Raw genomic sequence first — 14,616 nt, forward strand, 5'->3', positions numbered from 1 at the left:
ACAAATACAAAAGGCTATCCATAATAGAGGTAACAAGTTTATACGCGTTGCAGTCTGCCCATCAATGCTATAAATGTCAGGAATTTGGTCATAGTGCAACAAATTGTAGACATAACCAAGTTTGCCCTTAATTGCTGCAAAAATCATACATCAAATGAATGTTCTAGCACCACCTTAGAAAGTAAACATTGTGAAAACAAAGGCAATTATGAGACAGAACATAAAACATATGATGGAAATAAGTTCATAGTATATACCTAAAGAACAAGTATCAAAGGCGATAAATAATACGGATCATGACTTTGATAATAATCTTAAGAAAGCACATTCAAAAATGAATAATTTTCTATTCTGCAGGAGGTACGATACTGATGAAAAAAATACTAAACGACAATTTTAAAATATAAGAAGCAACTTATTTAGAAAACGTACAAGGGCTCGCCAGAGAGGGAACCATCCCTCTGGATGGCTGTATACATAAAAACAAAGAAAGTAAGTAAAATATAACACCTGAAATTAGATAATTCCACTGAAATAAATAGCTGTTGTAGTGGCGCAATACTATATGCAAAGGAATATTTATTTTGTTCTAATCTCATGAAATATTTATTCGATCATTTTATTGTTCAGTGCACCATAACGATAATATACCATAAATTCAGCCATTTTATTTTAATTTGTGTACCTGGAGTCTGAATCAAACAATGCTTAACAAATGTTTGATAGATAATAACAAATAAATCAAAATAATAACAATGATAAACGGATGCAAAATTGTCCAAGATAACATTTTTCTTGGGGTTTTTACGCCGACCCCGATTTGTTTACATAGTTCGCAGTCTTCTTCTTGTATATATTTTGAAGATCTTGCCGTCTAGAAAAAATCGGTGACACTTCCTTATTGTAGAAATTGAATAAATGCGTTTATATTGTGAAGGTAGAATGCTATTAGATATGATGATGTAGTATAGTCTGGAATAGAGCATTTGTTTATTTAAAGCCAAGATTTAAATATCTTATAAATTAATCTAGTGCCCTAGCTGTCTGTCTGCGAAAAGATAGAAATCGTAAAAGATTACGGAACATGAACAATAATATCAAAGATTCTTATATTTGAATAAGAAATCGACGCCCACAATAGAAAAACTCTTGTATATGGAAATGATAATTATACTAAGAGGACACAAACCAAAGATGAGTAGTACAAAGTAAAGACAAAATAAGAAGTATTGACTCAAATACAGGAGACACAAAGACAGAATGTAGTATATATTTTTTAGAAGTGGTTAAAAACCATGAGCATAGATACGAATGTAAGTTGTTAAAAAAAAAATACTGTAGAGTACTACAAAGCTGCAATAACGGTATTTGTTACTTAAGACAAAGTAAAACCAACAGTAGGAGAATGGATTTAATCCTAGACTAAGGTGTCCAAATGCAAGCATTACAAAGTCCCTTTATTACTTAAAATTTATAAATGGTTTATCTTTGTGTAGTAATTATCAAAATAACAACAGAATTGCATAGAATCGTCTCATTATGTTGAATAGTCCAGAAGTCCTCACTATAGGCCCGTTGAGATACTGATGGGCTTTGTGAAGGTATGGCTCTGCTGACACACACACACACACACACACACACACCACACACACACACACACACACACACACACACACACATATATATATATATATATATATATATATATATATATATTATATGCTTTAGGCCTATGTGTGTGTGTAAATAGGAGACCTTTGATCGAGTTGTTTCACACTGTATTGTGTAACGCCTCTTACAAGTTCAGCCATATTTAATGTAACTTAAGATAGTATCAGTGCGATTAAAACTTGAGAAAATACAGTGGGGAGAATCTTATTACAGTATAAAGTATGAAATAAAATAAAATATTCACTGTATCTGTCAAAATCAGCTGAGCAGGTGAAGCTGACCTGAGAGTATGTTACTATTGGTGACAGGTAAAGCCACAATGTGATGTGGCATTAAGGAAGCAAAACAAACCAGCTCCCCGGTGGTGGACTCGTGTACTGTTATAGAGTGACGTTAATCAGCTGAATATATTTAGCTATTTATTTCATTGTTTTGTAAGTTTACTCTGCCTGACAGATGTCAGCTGAATTTGTATCTAGTTTACACCTGTTACGGATAGGTTAGATTAGCCAACGCGGTACTGTACCTTACCTAGCACATGCCAGGCCAATTTTATTGTAGCATACCTGGCTACCTAATTACCTGTAGCATACCTAATTACCTATATAGTAGTACCTAACATCTTAAGCCTCGTTACGTGTATTTATAACATTAAGTATTTTTCATAGTTTAATGTTTGTGAATCGATTTATCCATTAGGGTAAGACACCGCTGTGCGGACACTGACCTGTCAAACGGTCACTTTTATTCACTCGATATTTAGTTGGTGAAACAACAATACAATTCAATATTTAAGCATAATATTCAAAAGATTAGTTAACAAAATGAGATATATGAAACTGCCATACAAAGTAAATTAAGCATGTGAAGTCTTCGTAAGATAATGTGTTCAAGGAAGTTTTTAGCCTAAATCCAATAAGGTGTGGTATCATCGTTAGCACAATCCGGGCATACACTGGCGGACACGTCCTTCCCAGCCTTCCCACCACTCATTTGAACTATTTGCGTATATATGTAACATTTATTGATATTACTCAAGAGTGTAGTTGTAATCAGCACTATACCTAAAACAACATATTGTTGCCTATATTAGGCTAGTGAAAGTATGAGATGTCTTATTCCTGGGGTCATGTTTTGAACTGAAATGCATTTTTACCCTGTAATCGGTGGTTTTATCTTTACTGCCATCACAAATGAAACACCACAGTGCTTATTTGATTATGATTTTACACATTTTGTTGTTAATTCACTCCAAATTCAACTTAAAATGCGTGAGTTGGTTTATGGCAAAACCATGGCAGGAATAATTTTGTACATCTGGTAGCCAGAATCCACGAGTCAAGCAGGCGATGGGTTAGTGAATTGTTTATGACAAAAAAATTGTACTTATTTGATAGCACTTTTCATTTATTTAAGCCTACATTACTAGTTTTGACTTTTTTTTAAAATTTTTAATAATTGTATGGCTGAAATAATTTGTTTTTAATTTTTGATAATTGTACAGTTGAAACAAATGTACTCTTTAATATGTTTTAGGAATGGCAAGTCACCGTTAGCAGTTCAGTGGAACCTTACACATACTCAGATGCCTTTACAAACTGTTTCCATGAATTCTAGATGTCATAGTACGTAATGCAATAATGATAAAATTGCTCTAATATTTATGTATATGTATTTGTATATATTACAAATAGATATGCTAAATTCACTTATTTCCATGGTTTTGTGTAACTCTTATCCCAAGTTTGGAGTAAACACAATACAATTGGCAACACTGATAAAAAAAATAGGAAAGTGCGAACAACATCGTAGCTAATGTTCACAGCAAAAGCAATGAAATTAGTGTCAGGGATCTGGTTGGTTTTACAACAATGAATATTTTAAAATGAATTATCATGAATACGTAATAAATATATGCAATTTATCACCTTATTCTGGTCTTTAACTAATTATTTAAATGTTATCCAACGCACTCATCTTCTTCTGAACAATCGCTATGTTTAACCGTCTGGAGGCCGATACAGGCAGTCCCTGGGTTACGACAGTCTCGGCTGACGATGTTCCGAGGTTACGACGCTTTTCAATTATATTCATCAGACATTATTTCCAGGGTTACGATGCATGTTCCAGGGTTACGACACCTACAACGCTCATCTGACAGATGAAATATGACACCAAAAATGCAAAATAATCAATATTTGAAGGTTTTTTTTTTTATGAAAAATGCCATAAGAATGCAGTTTACATAGTTTTCAATGCACCTAAAGCATTAAAAGTAAGGTTTTCTTAGGATTTTTGACAATGTTCCGGCTTACGACGATTTTTGGCTTACGACGCATCTCAAGAATGGAACCCCTGTCGTAACCCAGGGACTGCCTGTACACCCTCGTCGTTTAAGATTGTCGTGAAGAAAGTGTCCCAGCATCTATGTGCACAATTGGTGTGCGATTTAGCACAGGAAATGGGAAGTTTGCTGACACAAGTGACTCCGCAAACATCGAGATGGAGTCAATCTTCTAAACATAAGGTGTTTTAAGTAAAATTTCAAAAGCGTCATGGAGGTAAGTTTGCATTGTACCTGGGTAGACTTTCATTAAATTCTGTTTAACCTGAAATTATGGCATTATTTTGTGACTTGAAAGAAAACACTTACTTCGAGAGGAAAGTAGAGGTCTTGAGCTTTTGCTTCCACGCTGGTTGGGTTATGACTACCATCTAATTCAGGATACTGGAAGTGCTAAGGTGTTATTTCTTAAGAAAGAGACCAGAGACCGCGCAATGGTGCAGTCTCCGCCTGTCCGCACAGCGGTGTTTTACCCTAGGTTATAGGGTAACGGCTTGTTTTCGTTAACACTTTGTGTAGGACTAAACTTAGTGTAAAATACTGAATGACCGGCCTCTGCCATAGCGCGACCGAAAATCGGAAATTATTGCCTTAATTTGTGACCTGGGAGAAAAAAACTTACTTCGAGAGGAAAGTAGAGGTCTTGAGGGGTTGTTTCGATGGACCCTGGCTCTTGACTGATGTCTATCTTGGGTTACAGGACGTGTTAAAGTACTTTTTCGGGAAGGTGCTTGCGCTACAGTATTTTACTCTAATTGTTAACGAAAAGTTTCCAGTAAATCTTTCCATTATAGCCTAGTTACCCCATGCCTTAGGATTTTTTGAAATTCAGTATTAAAAGTTACAGTTCCCATGCTTAAAACTAGAAATTTAGGGAAGGCCTCAAGAATTAAAAGAAATAAGGAAGGGAAAGGGATGCCCAGACATAGGGCTTAGCAACTAATATACCCCAGTGTTTGAGGCAACAATTTATGGTAGTATTTAAAAAATTATTGATAAAGGTCCCCTTTATTGGCAAAAGTATGTTTTAGAAAATTATCATAATACAACTGAATATGAGGTCATCTTAACAATTTGCTTAACAGCTGCAATACATGCAAGTTTGATCATATCTGAAAGTAATAGTGAAGCCAAGCTATATTTACATTAATGTGTACTGTACTTCTATTATTTTTAGCATAAAAAGTGCTTGTTTTATATTAGAAAATATCTGTCTATGCTACATCATCACTCTCTGGTAACCTATTATAACAGTAAATATTTTTATTTTGTTCCCTGTCATTTATGAAACCCTAAGATAAGATCTCTGTTGAATCTTGAGGATGTGTAGCATATTGGATTTATTTGATGTGTAAATACATTTATTCCATGGACAAATACATTTAGTATTCCAGATTAGATGCATAGGCCTAGTAGGGTTCTTGTGGCACGGCATCACTCAAGAACCTAAAGTAGGACATTTTTCCTTTGGGAAAGGTATCTTACCCCAAACGTACTGTATAAAATAAACTCAAAAAATGAAGGTCAGATGTTGGAAAGGCTCACTAAAGGAAATTTGAATTTCTTTTTTATGAATTTTGAGGAAACCCTAGTTGCTGAGAGAGAGTTCGGTAGGCCCAGGAGTGTGAGGTACCATGTGCAGTATTTTTATACTTAAAGAATTGCATTTTGTTCATGAAACTTACCTGTCAGATATATATATAGCTAAGACTCCGTCGTCCCCGACAGAAATTCAAATTTCGCGCCACTCGCTACAGGTAGGTCAGGTGATCTACCGGCCTGCCCTGGGTGGCAGGACTAGGAACCATCCCCGTTTTCTATCATATTTTTCTCTGTCGCCGGTGGTATCAACATTGTGTTATTACCTCCTGACTTGGATTCATTTTTCAACACTTTGATCAGCGTTTTTCGACTTTTGGTGACGTATTTGGATCGTGTTTGGCATTCGCTACTGTGGACTGTTTTTGGAATAACTCTTTTGGATTTTTCTCAGTATGTCTGATTCTAATGTGAGTGTGAGAATTGTGTGAATGTAGGCTGCAGGGTGAGGATACCGAAAGCTTCGGTTGATCCTCACACTGTATGCGTAAATGTAGGGGGGTGCAGTGTTCTGCTACTAACACTTGTAAGGAATGCGAGAGTTTGAATGCAGAAGAATGGAAGACTTTGACTTCTTATTTGAAGAAGTTAGAGAGGGATAGTTAGAAGGCTGAAAGGTGTGAATTCAAGGCCTATTGAGCCTTTCAATAATAATTCAACCCTACTACTGTAGATTCTTCTCCCTATAAATCTCATTCTCAGAGTGTCTTTTCGGATTCGGCATCGGAAATCGCCAATCTGAAAGCGACGATTCGAGACATGAAGTCCAAGATGGCGGACTCGAAAGGTAAGGCTAGTGATAGTGAAAATTTTAGTGAAGTGAGCCCTATCAGTGTTGTGGAGGGGGCGTTTGATCGTCCCTGCGGCGCTCCCAGGCCTAGACCTCTTCCAAGCTCACATGCCCAGAGGAGAAGGAAAGTCGAAAGCCTTAAGGAGGTCGGAGGGAATCCCCAACGGTGCAGACGTCCCTTCAGCTAGCTTTGCTTCATGGCAGCCAGCTCAAGGGCGCTATAGAAAAAGCGTCCTTCGCGAGTGTTTCTCGTCCTCTCCCTCTCCATCACCTAAACGAGGGTGGAAGGAGTCGAACTTATCGAGACCGCTGAAGCGTCATATGAAGCAAGACATTGATTCTAGCCCGGAGCGCTTCTCGGATGACGCCCACCCGTCGGCTATTAAGAAGGCGAAGGTGGCGTCAACGTCACCTGACGCTTACGAGGAAGTACCCCATCATGCTTCTTCCCCGAGTGATGACGAAGGCGTCAGGCACTAGACGAGGAGAAGCGTCAAGAAGATCATTATGGCGGTGCAGAACCAACTGTCATCTCTTGTGGGAGTTTTAGCGCCCCGTCGGAAGGACGTGACGCTTCCTATTTTTAAGAAGTCTCGTCTCTCGCACCTGCTCGGAAGTCGTCTTGTAGAAGTGAAGCGTCAAATCAAGAGGAGCTTAGACGTGACGCTCCGTCCAAGATTGTGACGCCGAGTAGGAAGCCCTTAGAAAGCGAAGCGTCTTCCAAACGCGAAGCGTCATCTAAACGTCAACAAGAGACGTCATACATGACGCTCGGAGAGCGGGAAGCGTCATACATGACGTCTTCTAAAGCGCGAGAGAAGCCGCAGGTTGTGACGCCTTCCAAGTCGATCAGAACGGGAAAAAAGGAAAGACTTTCATTCCCTTAGCCCCTCTCCGATCAGAGTTGTCTCCCCACCCCCAGAAGAGGAAAGTTCTGAAAGGAGAACAGAAACTCAGGATTATCACGAGTTCGAACGAAACTCGGATGATGACGATCTTGGAAGAGAGGGCTTGTCCAACTATAAGGTGTTGACTACCCTGCTTCTGGAGGAATACGGAGACGAGTTGACTCCGGCTGCTCCTCCTTCTCCGCGCTCGCTCTTTTCGAGTGCGAAGGTGAAGAAGACTTCGTCTTTTCTGAAGATGAAGCCCACCATCTCGATGAAGCGGGCTTTACACGCCTTAGACGCCTGGATGAAGTCGAAGAAAGACTTAACCAGGACAGTATTTTGCATGCCTCCAGCAAGGTTAGCTGGGGAAAAGAGGCATATGGTACAAGACGGGGGAGGATATGGGTATCGCTCTCCCTTCTACTACAGAGGCAGACTTTTCGACGTTAGTTGACGCTTCAAGGCGTCCTAGTCTTAATTCTGCCCGCATTACTTGGAGTATTTCGGAACTAGATCATCTCCTCAAGGGACTTTTCCATGTATTGGAAGTCTTCAACTTCTTTTTGGATTGGTCCCTTGGGGTGATGTCCAAGAAAGCTCACGATTCGCAGGGAATCGAACCTGAAGCCCTGTTATGCATTTTGTCGTGCATCGACAAAGCAGTACAAGATGGATCTTGGAAGTCTCTGCATTATTTGGAGCAGGTCTTTTGAAGAAAAGGACAGTGTAGGGCGCCTTCTTAACAAAGACAGTCTCGCATGCGCAGAGGGCAGCTCTACTATATGCACCTCTTTCGAACATTATTCCCTTCTAAGTTAGTGAAGGACGTGGCCTCACTCCTTTAAACTGAGAAGGCGACGCAGGATCTTCTGACGCAGTCAGCTAGGAAGAAGAAACCTGCTTTAGTATCGGACAAGAAAGGACCTAGCACTTCTACGCAGCCCTTTCGAGGTGGTCCGATCTCCAGACCTCCCGCAAGAAGGAAGGCTCCAGAGAAGAGAGGTAGGTAGTTCCGCCTTTTCGTCCCTTTAAAAAGGGAAAATGAAACATTTCTCCTCCAAGCACCAGTAGGTGCCAGGCTCCTGCGACACTCCCAAGCCTAGACCTCTTCCAAGCTCACGAACACAGAGGAGAAGGAAAGTCGAAAGCCTAAGGAGGTTGTGGGAATCCCCAACAGTCAGACGTTCCTTAAGCTAGCTCTGCTTCGTTGTCAGGCGGCTCAAGGGCACTATAGAAAAGCGTCCTTCGCGAGTGTTTCTCGTCCTCTCTTCCCTCACCTAAACGAGGGTGGAGGGAATCGAACTTGTCGAAACCGCTGAAGCGCCATATGACGCCTGACAGGGATTCTAGTCCGGAGAGTTTCTCAGATGACTCTCCGTCTTCTAGCAAGAAAGCGAAGGGGGCGTCAGCGTCACCTGAAGTGTACGCGGAAGTACCCTTTCCTTTTTTCCCCACCGAGTGATGACGAAAGACGTCATGCACTGGACGTGGGAGAAGCGTCAAGAGAATCATTATAGCAGTTCAAGAGCAAACTGTCATCTCGAACGCAACGTCGGAAGGACGTGTCGCTTCCAATTAAGAAGTCTCGTCCTCTCTTACCTGTTCAACGACAAAGCGTCATACAGACGGGAAACGGCTAAACGTCTTACAGAAGCGTCTAGTGCGAGAGAGAGAACAGGTGCTTACGAGAGTTTCGTAACGCCAGAGAGAAGTAAGACGTCTTTTAGAAGCGAAGCGTCATTGGAAACGGAGCATAGACATGACGCTCCGTCCAATATTATGACGCCAAGGAGGACGCCTTTGGAGAGCTGAGCATCTTCCAAGCGCGAAGCGTCATCGAGACGTCAGCAAAAAGACGTCATCCATGACGCTTGGCAAACGGAAGCGTCATGTAAGCATGAAGAGTCTTCTAAAATTCTAGAGAAGCCGAAGCTTATGACTCCTTCCAAGATATTAGAGCGGGAAAGAGGAAGGATTATCATTCCCTTAGCCCCTCTCCTGTTAGGAGTTTGTTTCCGCAAGAAGAAGAATGTTCGGAAAGGAGAGCGGAGACGCTTTTAGATCCCGAGTTAGAGGAAAACTCGGATAACGAATATAGTGGAAGAGAAGGTTTGTCTAACTAGAAGGGATTGACTAACCTTCTTCTTGAGGAGTACGGGGACGAGTTGACGCCCAACACCACCCTCTTGCCTACATTCGGAAACAGGGAGGGACGCACTCCTCGTTCCTTTACGAGCTCACGAGAGACCTATTACTTTGGACGTATCACAGTAACATCTCCCTGATGACAAGGTTCTTACAGGGAGAAAGGAATGTGAGGGCGGACAGGCTCAGCAGGAGGAACCAGGTCCTTCATACAGAATGGACTTTACACAGGAAGGAAGTGTCTCGATCTCTGGTCTCTGTGGGGAACTCCTCAGGTGAGTTCTTCGCAACATTTATTTCAAAAAGGCTCACAGTGTTTTGCTCGGTCGTGGAAGATCCCAGAGCACTTATGGTAGATGCCTTCCTGCTAAATTGGTCTCGAGAGACGTTTATGCTTCTCCCCCATTCAAAATCCGGGGGTTAGTAATGAAAACAAAAGTTTGTGGCGTCAAAGGAGACGAGGATGACGTTAATAGCCACCTTTTGGCGGCCGGCCCAGGAATGGTTTCAAGGAGGTGGTAGAGTGAAGCGTAGACTTTCCAAGATCCCTACCCGGAAGGACGGATCTTCTCATACAACCATCAAACCTCTCCGCTCTCGCTCTGACTGCCTTTCGACTATCGAAAGACTTGTCAGAGCGAGAGGCTTTTCTCGCGAAAGAGTAGCAAGCGCGATCGCGAGAGAACGCAGAACCTCCACTACGAAAGTATACCAGTCGAAGTGGAAGGTATTTAGAAGGAGGTGTAGATCCAAGAAGTTGTCCTCCTCCACTACCTCTATAGCGGAAATTTGCGGATTTCCGGCTATTCCTGAGAGGAAAATCTCATCTAGCCGTATCCACAATAGAGGGATATAGAAGTTATGCTCTCGGCTGTATTCAGGAACAGAGGATTAGATCGGGCAGATAATGAAGATCTCCACGATCTCATAAGGTCTTTTGAGACTTCAAAGTATAAGGAACCAGTACCTCCGAACTGGAACCTAGACGTAGTTCTAAAGTATCTGTCATCGGAAAGATTCGAACTCCTCCTCATCGGGCATCGTTTAGAGACATTACCCGAAAATGCCTATTCCTATTATCTTTAGCTACGGCAAAGAGAATTAGGGAATTGCATGCTCTGCAGGATGAAGTAGCATTCAAGGGAGACTCAGCGATTTGCTCGTTTCAGACCCTGTTTTAGCGGAAAACGAGAATCCTACGAATCCCTGGCCTAAGTCATTCGAAGTCAAAAGGCATGTCAAGTCTCGTAGGCAGAGAAACAGAGAGTCTCTCTGCCCTGTTAGAGCTCTGAAGTTCTACCTTCAGAGAAAGCATCGAATGGGAGGCTCTAGACAAGGTCTTTGGTGCGCGGTAAGACCCCACAAGACTGATGTCCAAGAATGCGCTGGCATTCGTTGTAAGAAACGTCATTACAGACACTCATAAGGCCTGTCCTGACGAACAGTTACAAACTGTTGAGAATAGAAGCTCATGAAGTTAGAGCTATAGCGACGTCTCTCTTGTTTCATAAGAATATGTCGTTAAAAAATTAAAAACATAATAGATACGACCATTTTGGAGATGCAACTCAGTATTTGCATCTCATTACTTGAAAGACGTGCGTGTGACATATGAGAAGTGTTTTTCTCTAGGTCCTTTCGTATCAGCGGATACGATTCTGGGTACGGGAGCAGACACCAATCCTTAAATGTTTATACTTTTCTTCTTTTTTGGATATGGTCGAGTCTCTTCTAACAATAGAGGACTTAGGCTAGCACGGGCGGCCGTCTATGTTGTTCAGTAAAATTCTTGTCATATAACCAATTAGTTGAGTATAATTTTTGAAAATAGTATGTGTGCGTAGTGATTTTGAGTTACGATTGTTGTGACGAGTTCGGGGATAACTCTTAACAATCTGTAGTTCTAACGTATGGTTAGGATCAGGTGGTCGGGATTGGTTGTGTGCTCCTTCATAAGGTGTATTGTCATATAAGTGGATCAGCACCCATTGACAAAGTCCTTTTAGCTCTGCGAGTAAGTGGGTAAGACCCATCGGCAGAACCCACAAGAACTCTTTGGCCATAGATCATATCTCGCTAAGTTTCTTGAGGTGATGCAGACTACTGGGCAAACACCACGAAGTCTACCACCTATCAGGTAGGAACCAAGGTTTTATTTATACCTACAACATATGTTGTTTACCTGTCTATTCCATATAGAAGCTGTCTCTCTTACCCTCCACCGAAGGTGCCACTCAGCTATGTATATATCTGACAGGTAAGTTGATTGTATGAAAATGATATTGTTATGTTTACAATAAAGTTTCATACATACTTACCTGGCAGATATATCAATTAAAGGCCCACCCAGCCTCCCCGCAGGAGACAGGTGGAGAGAGAAAATATGATAGAAAACGGGGATGGTTCCTAGTCCCTGCCACCCAGGGCAGGCCGGTAGATCACCTGACCTACCTGTAGCGAGTGGCGCGAAATTTGAATTTCTGTCGGGACGACGGAGTCTTAGCTATGTATATATCTGCCAGGTAAGTATGTATGAAACTTTATTGTAACATAACAATATCATTTTGTTCATGAAACTTACCTGTCAGATATATATATAGCTGTATTCTCCGACGTCCGACAGAATTTCAAAACTCCCGGCACACGCATGGGCGGCCAGGTGGTTAGTACCCATTCCCGCCGCTGGGAGGCGGATATCAGGAATCATTCCCCCCATTTTCTATTCAGATTTTTCTCTGTCGCGGTCGGTAAACAACTGTTTACAGACCTCCGCCTAGGATTTTGAAACTTCTTGTGCTAACTTGAGTATTCTGATTGACTTTTGGTTTTGATTTGGCTTGTTGGCTTGGCATACGTGATAGTGATTTTGATTTGAATTTGGCTTTGACTTTTCTTTGATTACGAATGTCTGGATCTAGCGCTGCTAGCTTCAGGGTGTGTAAGGTGCATGAATGTAAGGTGAGGTTGCCGAAAGCTTCGGTAGACCCTCATTCAGTGTGCTCGAAATGTCGTGGTCATGTATGTATGTTGAATGATAGATGCATCGAGTGTGAGCAATTGACTGAAATTGAATGGAAGGCATATGATTCTTACGTGAAAAAGCTTGAGCGTGATAGAATCAGGAGGTCTTCCTCTAGGAGTGCTTCTGTGAGTAGAAGTCAAGGTAGAATTGTAGCTCCATTAAATCCTCTGTAGATGTAATTCAACCAGATCCTGTTGTATTGCCTCCGAACAATCAGGAAGTGTCTGCAGAAGGAAGCGTATTAGTTACGATCATGGAGTCGATTCGCGCCTTGGAATCTAAAGTGATTGCTCTACAGTCAAATGTGAATTGTGATAAAAGTGTTAGTGCATCTAGTGTAGTGGAAGGGGTGTCAGATCGGTCCCATAATGCCTCTAGGCCTAGGCCCCTGCCGGACTCCCAGGCCTTAGGGAGAGGGCAAGCCGAAAGCCGAAGGAGGGTTACGGGATCTAATGACCGGTCTGACGTCCCTTCGGCAGAAACTGAGACGAATCTCAGGCTGCCAGTGTTCGTGCACGGGCACGAATACTTAAGAGTGCTTCTCTTCTTCCGAGACTTCCTCCTCCGCCGAGGTTGGGGGGGACGCTCGGAAGACCTCTCGAGGGGAGAGCGGCAGGGGCGCAAGTTGTCGCACAGGCGGCCGTCGCTCTTGTCGCCCTCTTAAGAGAGGTTTCAGAGAAGAGGACGCTTCACGTCCTTCTGATCGTTATGTAGATTCGTCACCTGAAGATTTTGAAGCTTTTCCGCCACAGAAAAGGAACAAGGCTTCATCAGGGGAGGACTCTTTCGAGCCGGTCCACCAAGTCGCTCTAAGCTTGTTCCTGAGTTGAAGGAAAGGGCATCCCCTCGCCCATCTTCCTCGCACAGGATGAGGGCCTTCTCCTGATCGAGAACTTTCCCCTTCAAGGAAAATGCTTTGGGAATGCAGAGACAGTTAGCCTCCTTTTTTGAGAGAAAGGAGGCAGAAACTAGTCATAGAAGGAAGGATAGGTGGCTGCCTGTTAAGAGAACTAGGCAGTCCCCGGCTCCTACTCCGCGTTTTTCGGCCTTTGAGTCTACTCCTAGTAGCCGACGCATTAGAGAACGTGATTACGTCCCATCATTGAAAGGGCGTCTAGGAGAGACGAATTTGACAGAGACGTGATGTTGTCGCACAAGCGGCCAGCGTCTTTGTCAAAAGGCCGAGAACGCTCAAGAATCAAGATCGAACGTCAAGCTTTGCATGTTGATGATCACGCTCGACGTCTTAAACAACGAAGCGCTTACCAGACTCGAGAAGACGCTTTTCAAGACGCGCGGATCGCTCTCCAAGACGCTCCAACTGACGCTGTTCAGGACGCACGGCGTCCTACACATCATGACGTTCAGCAAGACGCTCCAACTGACGCTGTTCAGGACGCACGGCGTCCTACACATCATGACGTTCAGCAAGACGCTCAAGCTGACGCTGTTCAGGACGCACGGCGTCCTTCACATCATGACGCTCAGCAAGACGCTCTTCAGGACGCACGGCGTTCTTCACATCAGGACGCTCTGCAGGACGCTTCTCAGAACGCACGGCGCCTTGCATATCGGGACGCTTTCCAGGACAATCAACAGTTGAGTCCGAAACGTAAGGATGTTTCTAGGTTAAAAGTGCTCGAAGTCTCATCGCGATTCTTTGAAAGGCGCTGATGACCAAGAGAAGGATTCGTCTAGTGATCGCTGCCCTACTGATGATGACGAACCAAATGCGTCAGCGTCGTCAGACTATAAGACGTTGACGGATTTACTTAAGAAATTATTCCCAGATAATTTTCAAGCGCCAATTCCTTTCTCTCCACCTTCACAATTTGCTTCATCGAAGGCCAGGAAGGCCCCTGGCTTCGTTAAGATGGCCACTTCGCTCTCCGCGAAGAGAGCGTTTAAGAGAGTCCAGGATTGGATGGATTCAAGGAAGGTTAAAGGAAGATTCTTTTGCACTTCCTCCATCTAGACTGAAAGGAGAGCCGGGATCTGGTACGAGACAGGAGAAGAAGCAGGATTGAAGGCACCGTCCTCTTCTCAAGGAGATTTCGCCAATTTGGTGGACGCTCCAAGGAGGTCTTATTTGTCATCAGCTAAGGTTTCCTGGACAATGACGGAGACGGATCATCACCTCAAGGGGTTATATAAG

The 14,616-nt window shown here is 42.7% G+C and overlaps 1 protein-coding gene across 2 annotated transcripts in view; it reads left to right on the plus strand.

The window, feature by feature from the left end:
• The first annotated feature begins 1,952 nt into the window (after window positions 1–1,952).
• The window catches only part of LOC135197168 (acetyl-coenzyme A transporter 1-like), an 81,578-nt gene continuing 68,914 nt past the window's right edge, over window positions 1,953–14,616 (plus strand). Inside the window, exon 1 of one of the 2 annotated variants that reach the window (XM_064224151.1) lies at window positions 1,953–2,105. Coding sequence is in view for 1 of the 2 variants with exons in the window: in XM_064224150.1 (XP_064080220.1) it covers window positions 4,227–4,232 (6 nt within the window). In the remaining variant the exon portion in view is untranslated. Of the gene's footprint in view, window positions 2,106–4,169; window positions 4,233–14,616 lie in introns of those variants that run through there. The other variant, XM_064224150.1, reaches the window with a different exon arrangement.

This window comes from Macrobrachium nipponense, chromosome 18, assembly GCF_015104395.2.
Source record: "Macrobrachium nipponense isolate FS-2020 chromosome 18, ASM1510439v2, whole genome shotgun sequence".
In the NCBI taxonomy this organism is placed as follows: domain Eukaryota; kingdom Metazoa; phylum Arthropoda; class Malacostraca; order Decapoda; family Palaemonidae; genus Macrobrachium; species Macrobrachium nipponense.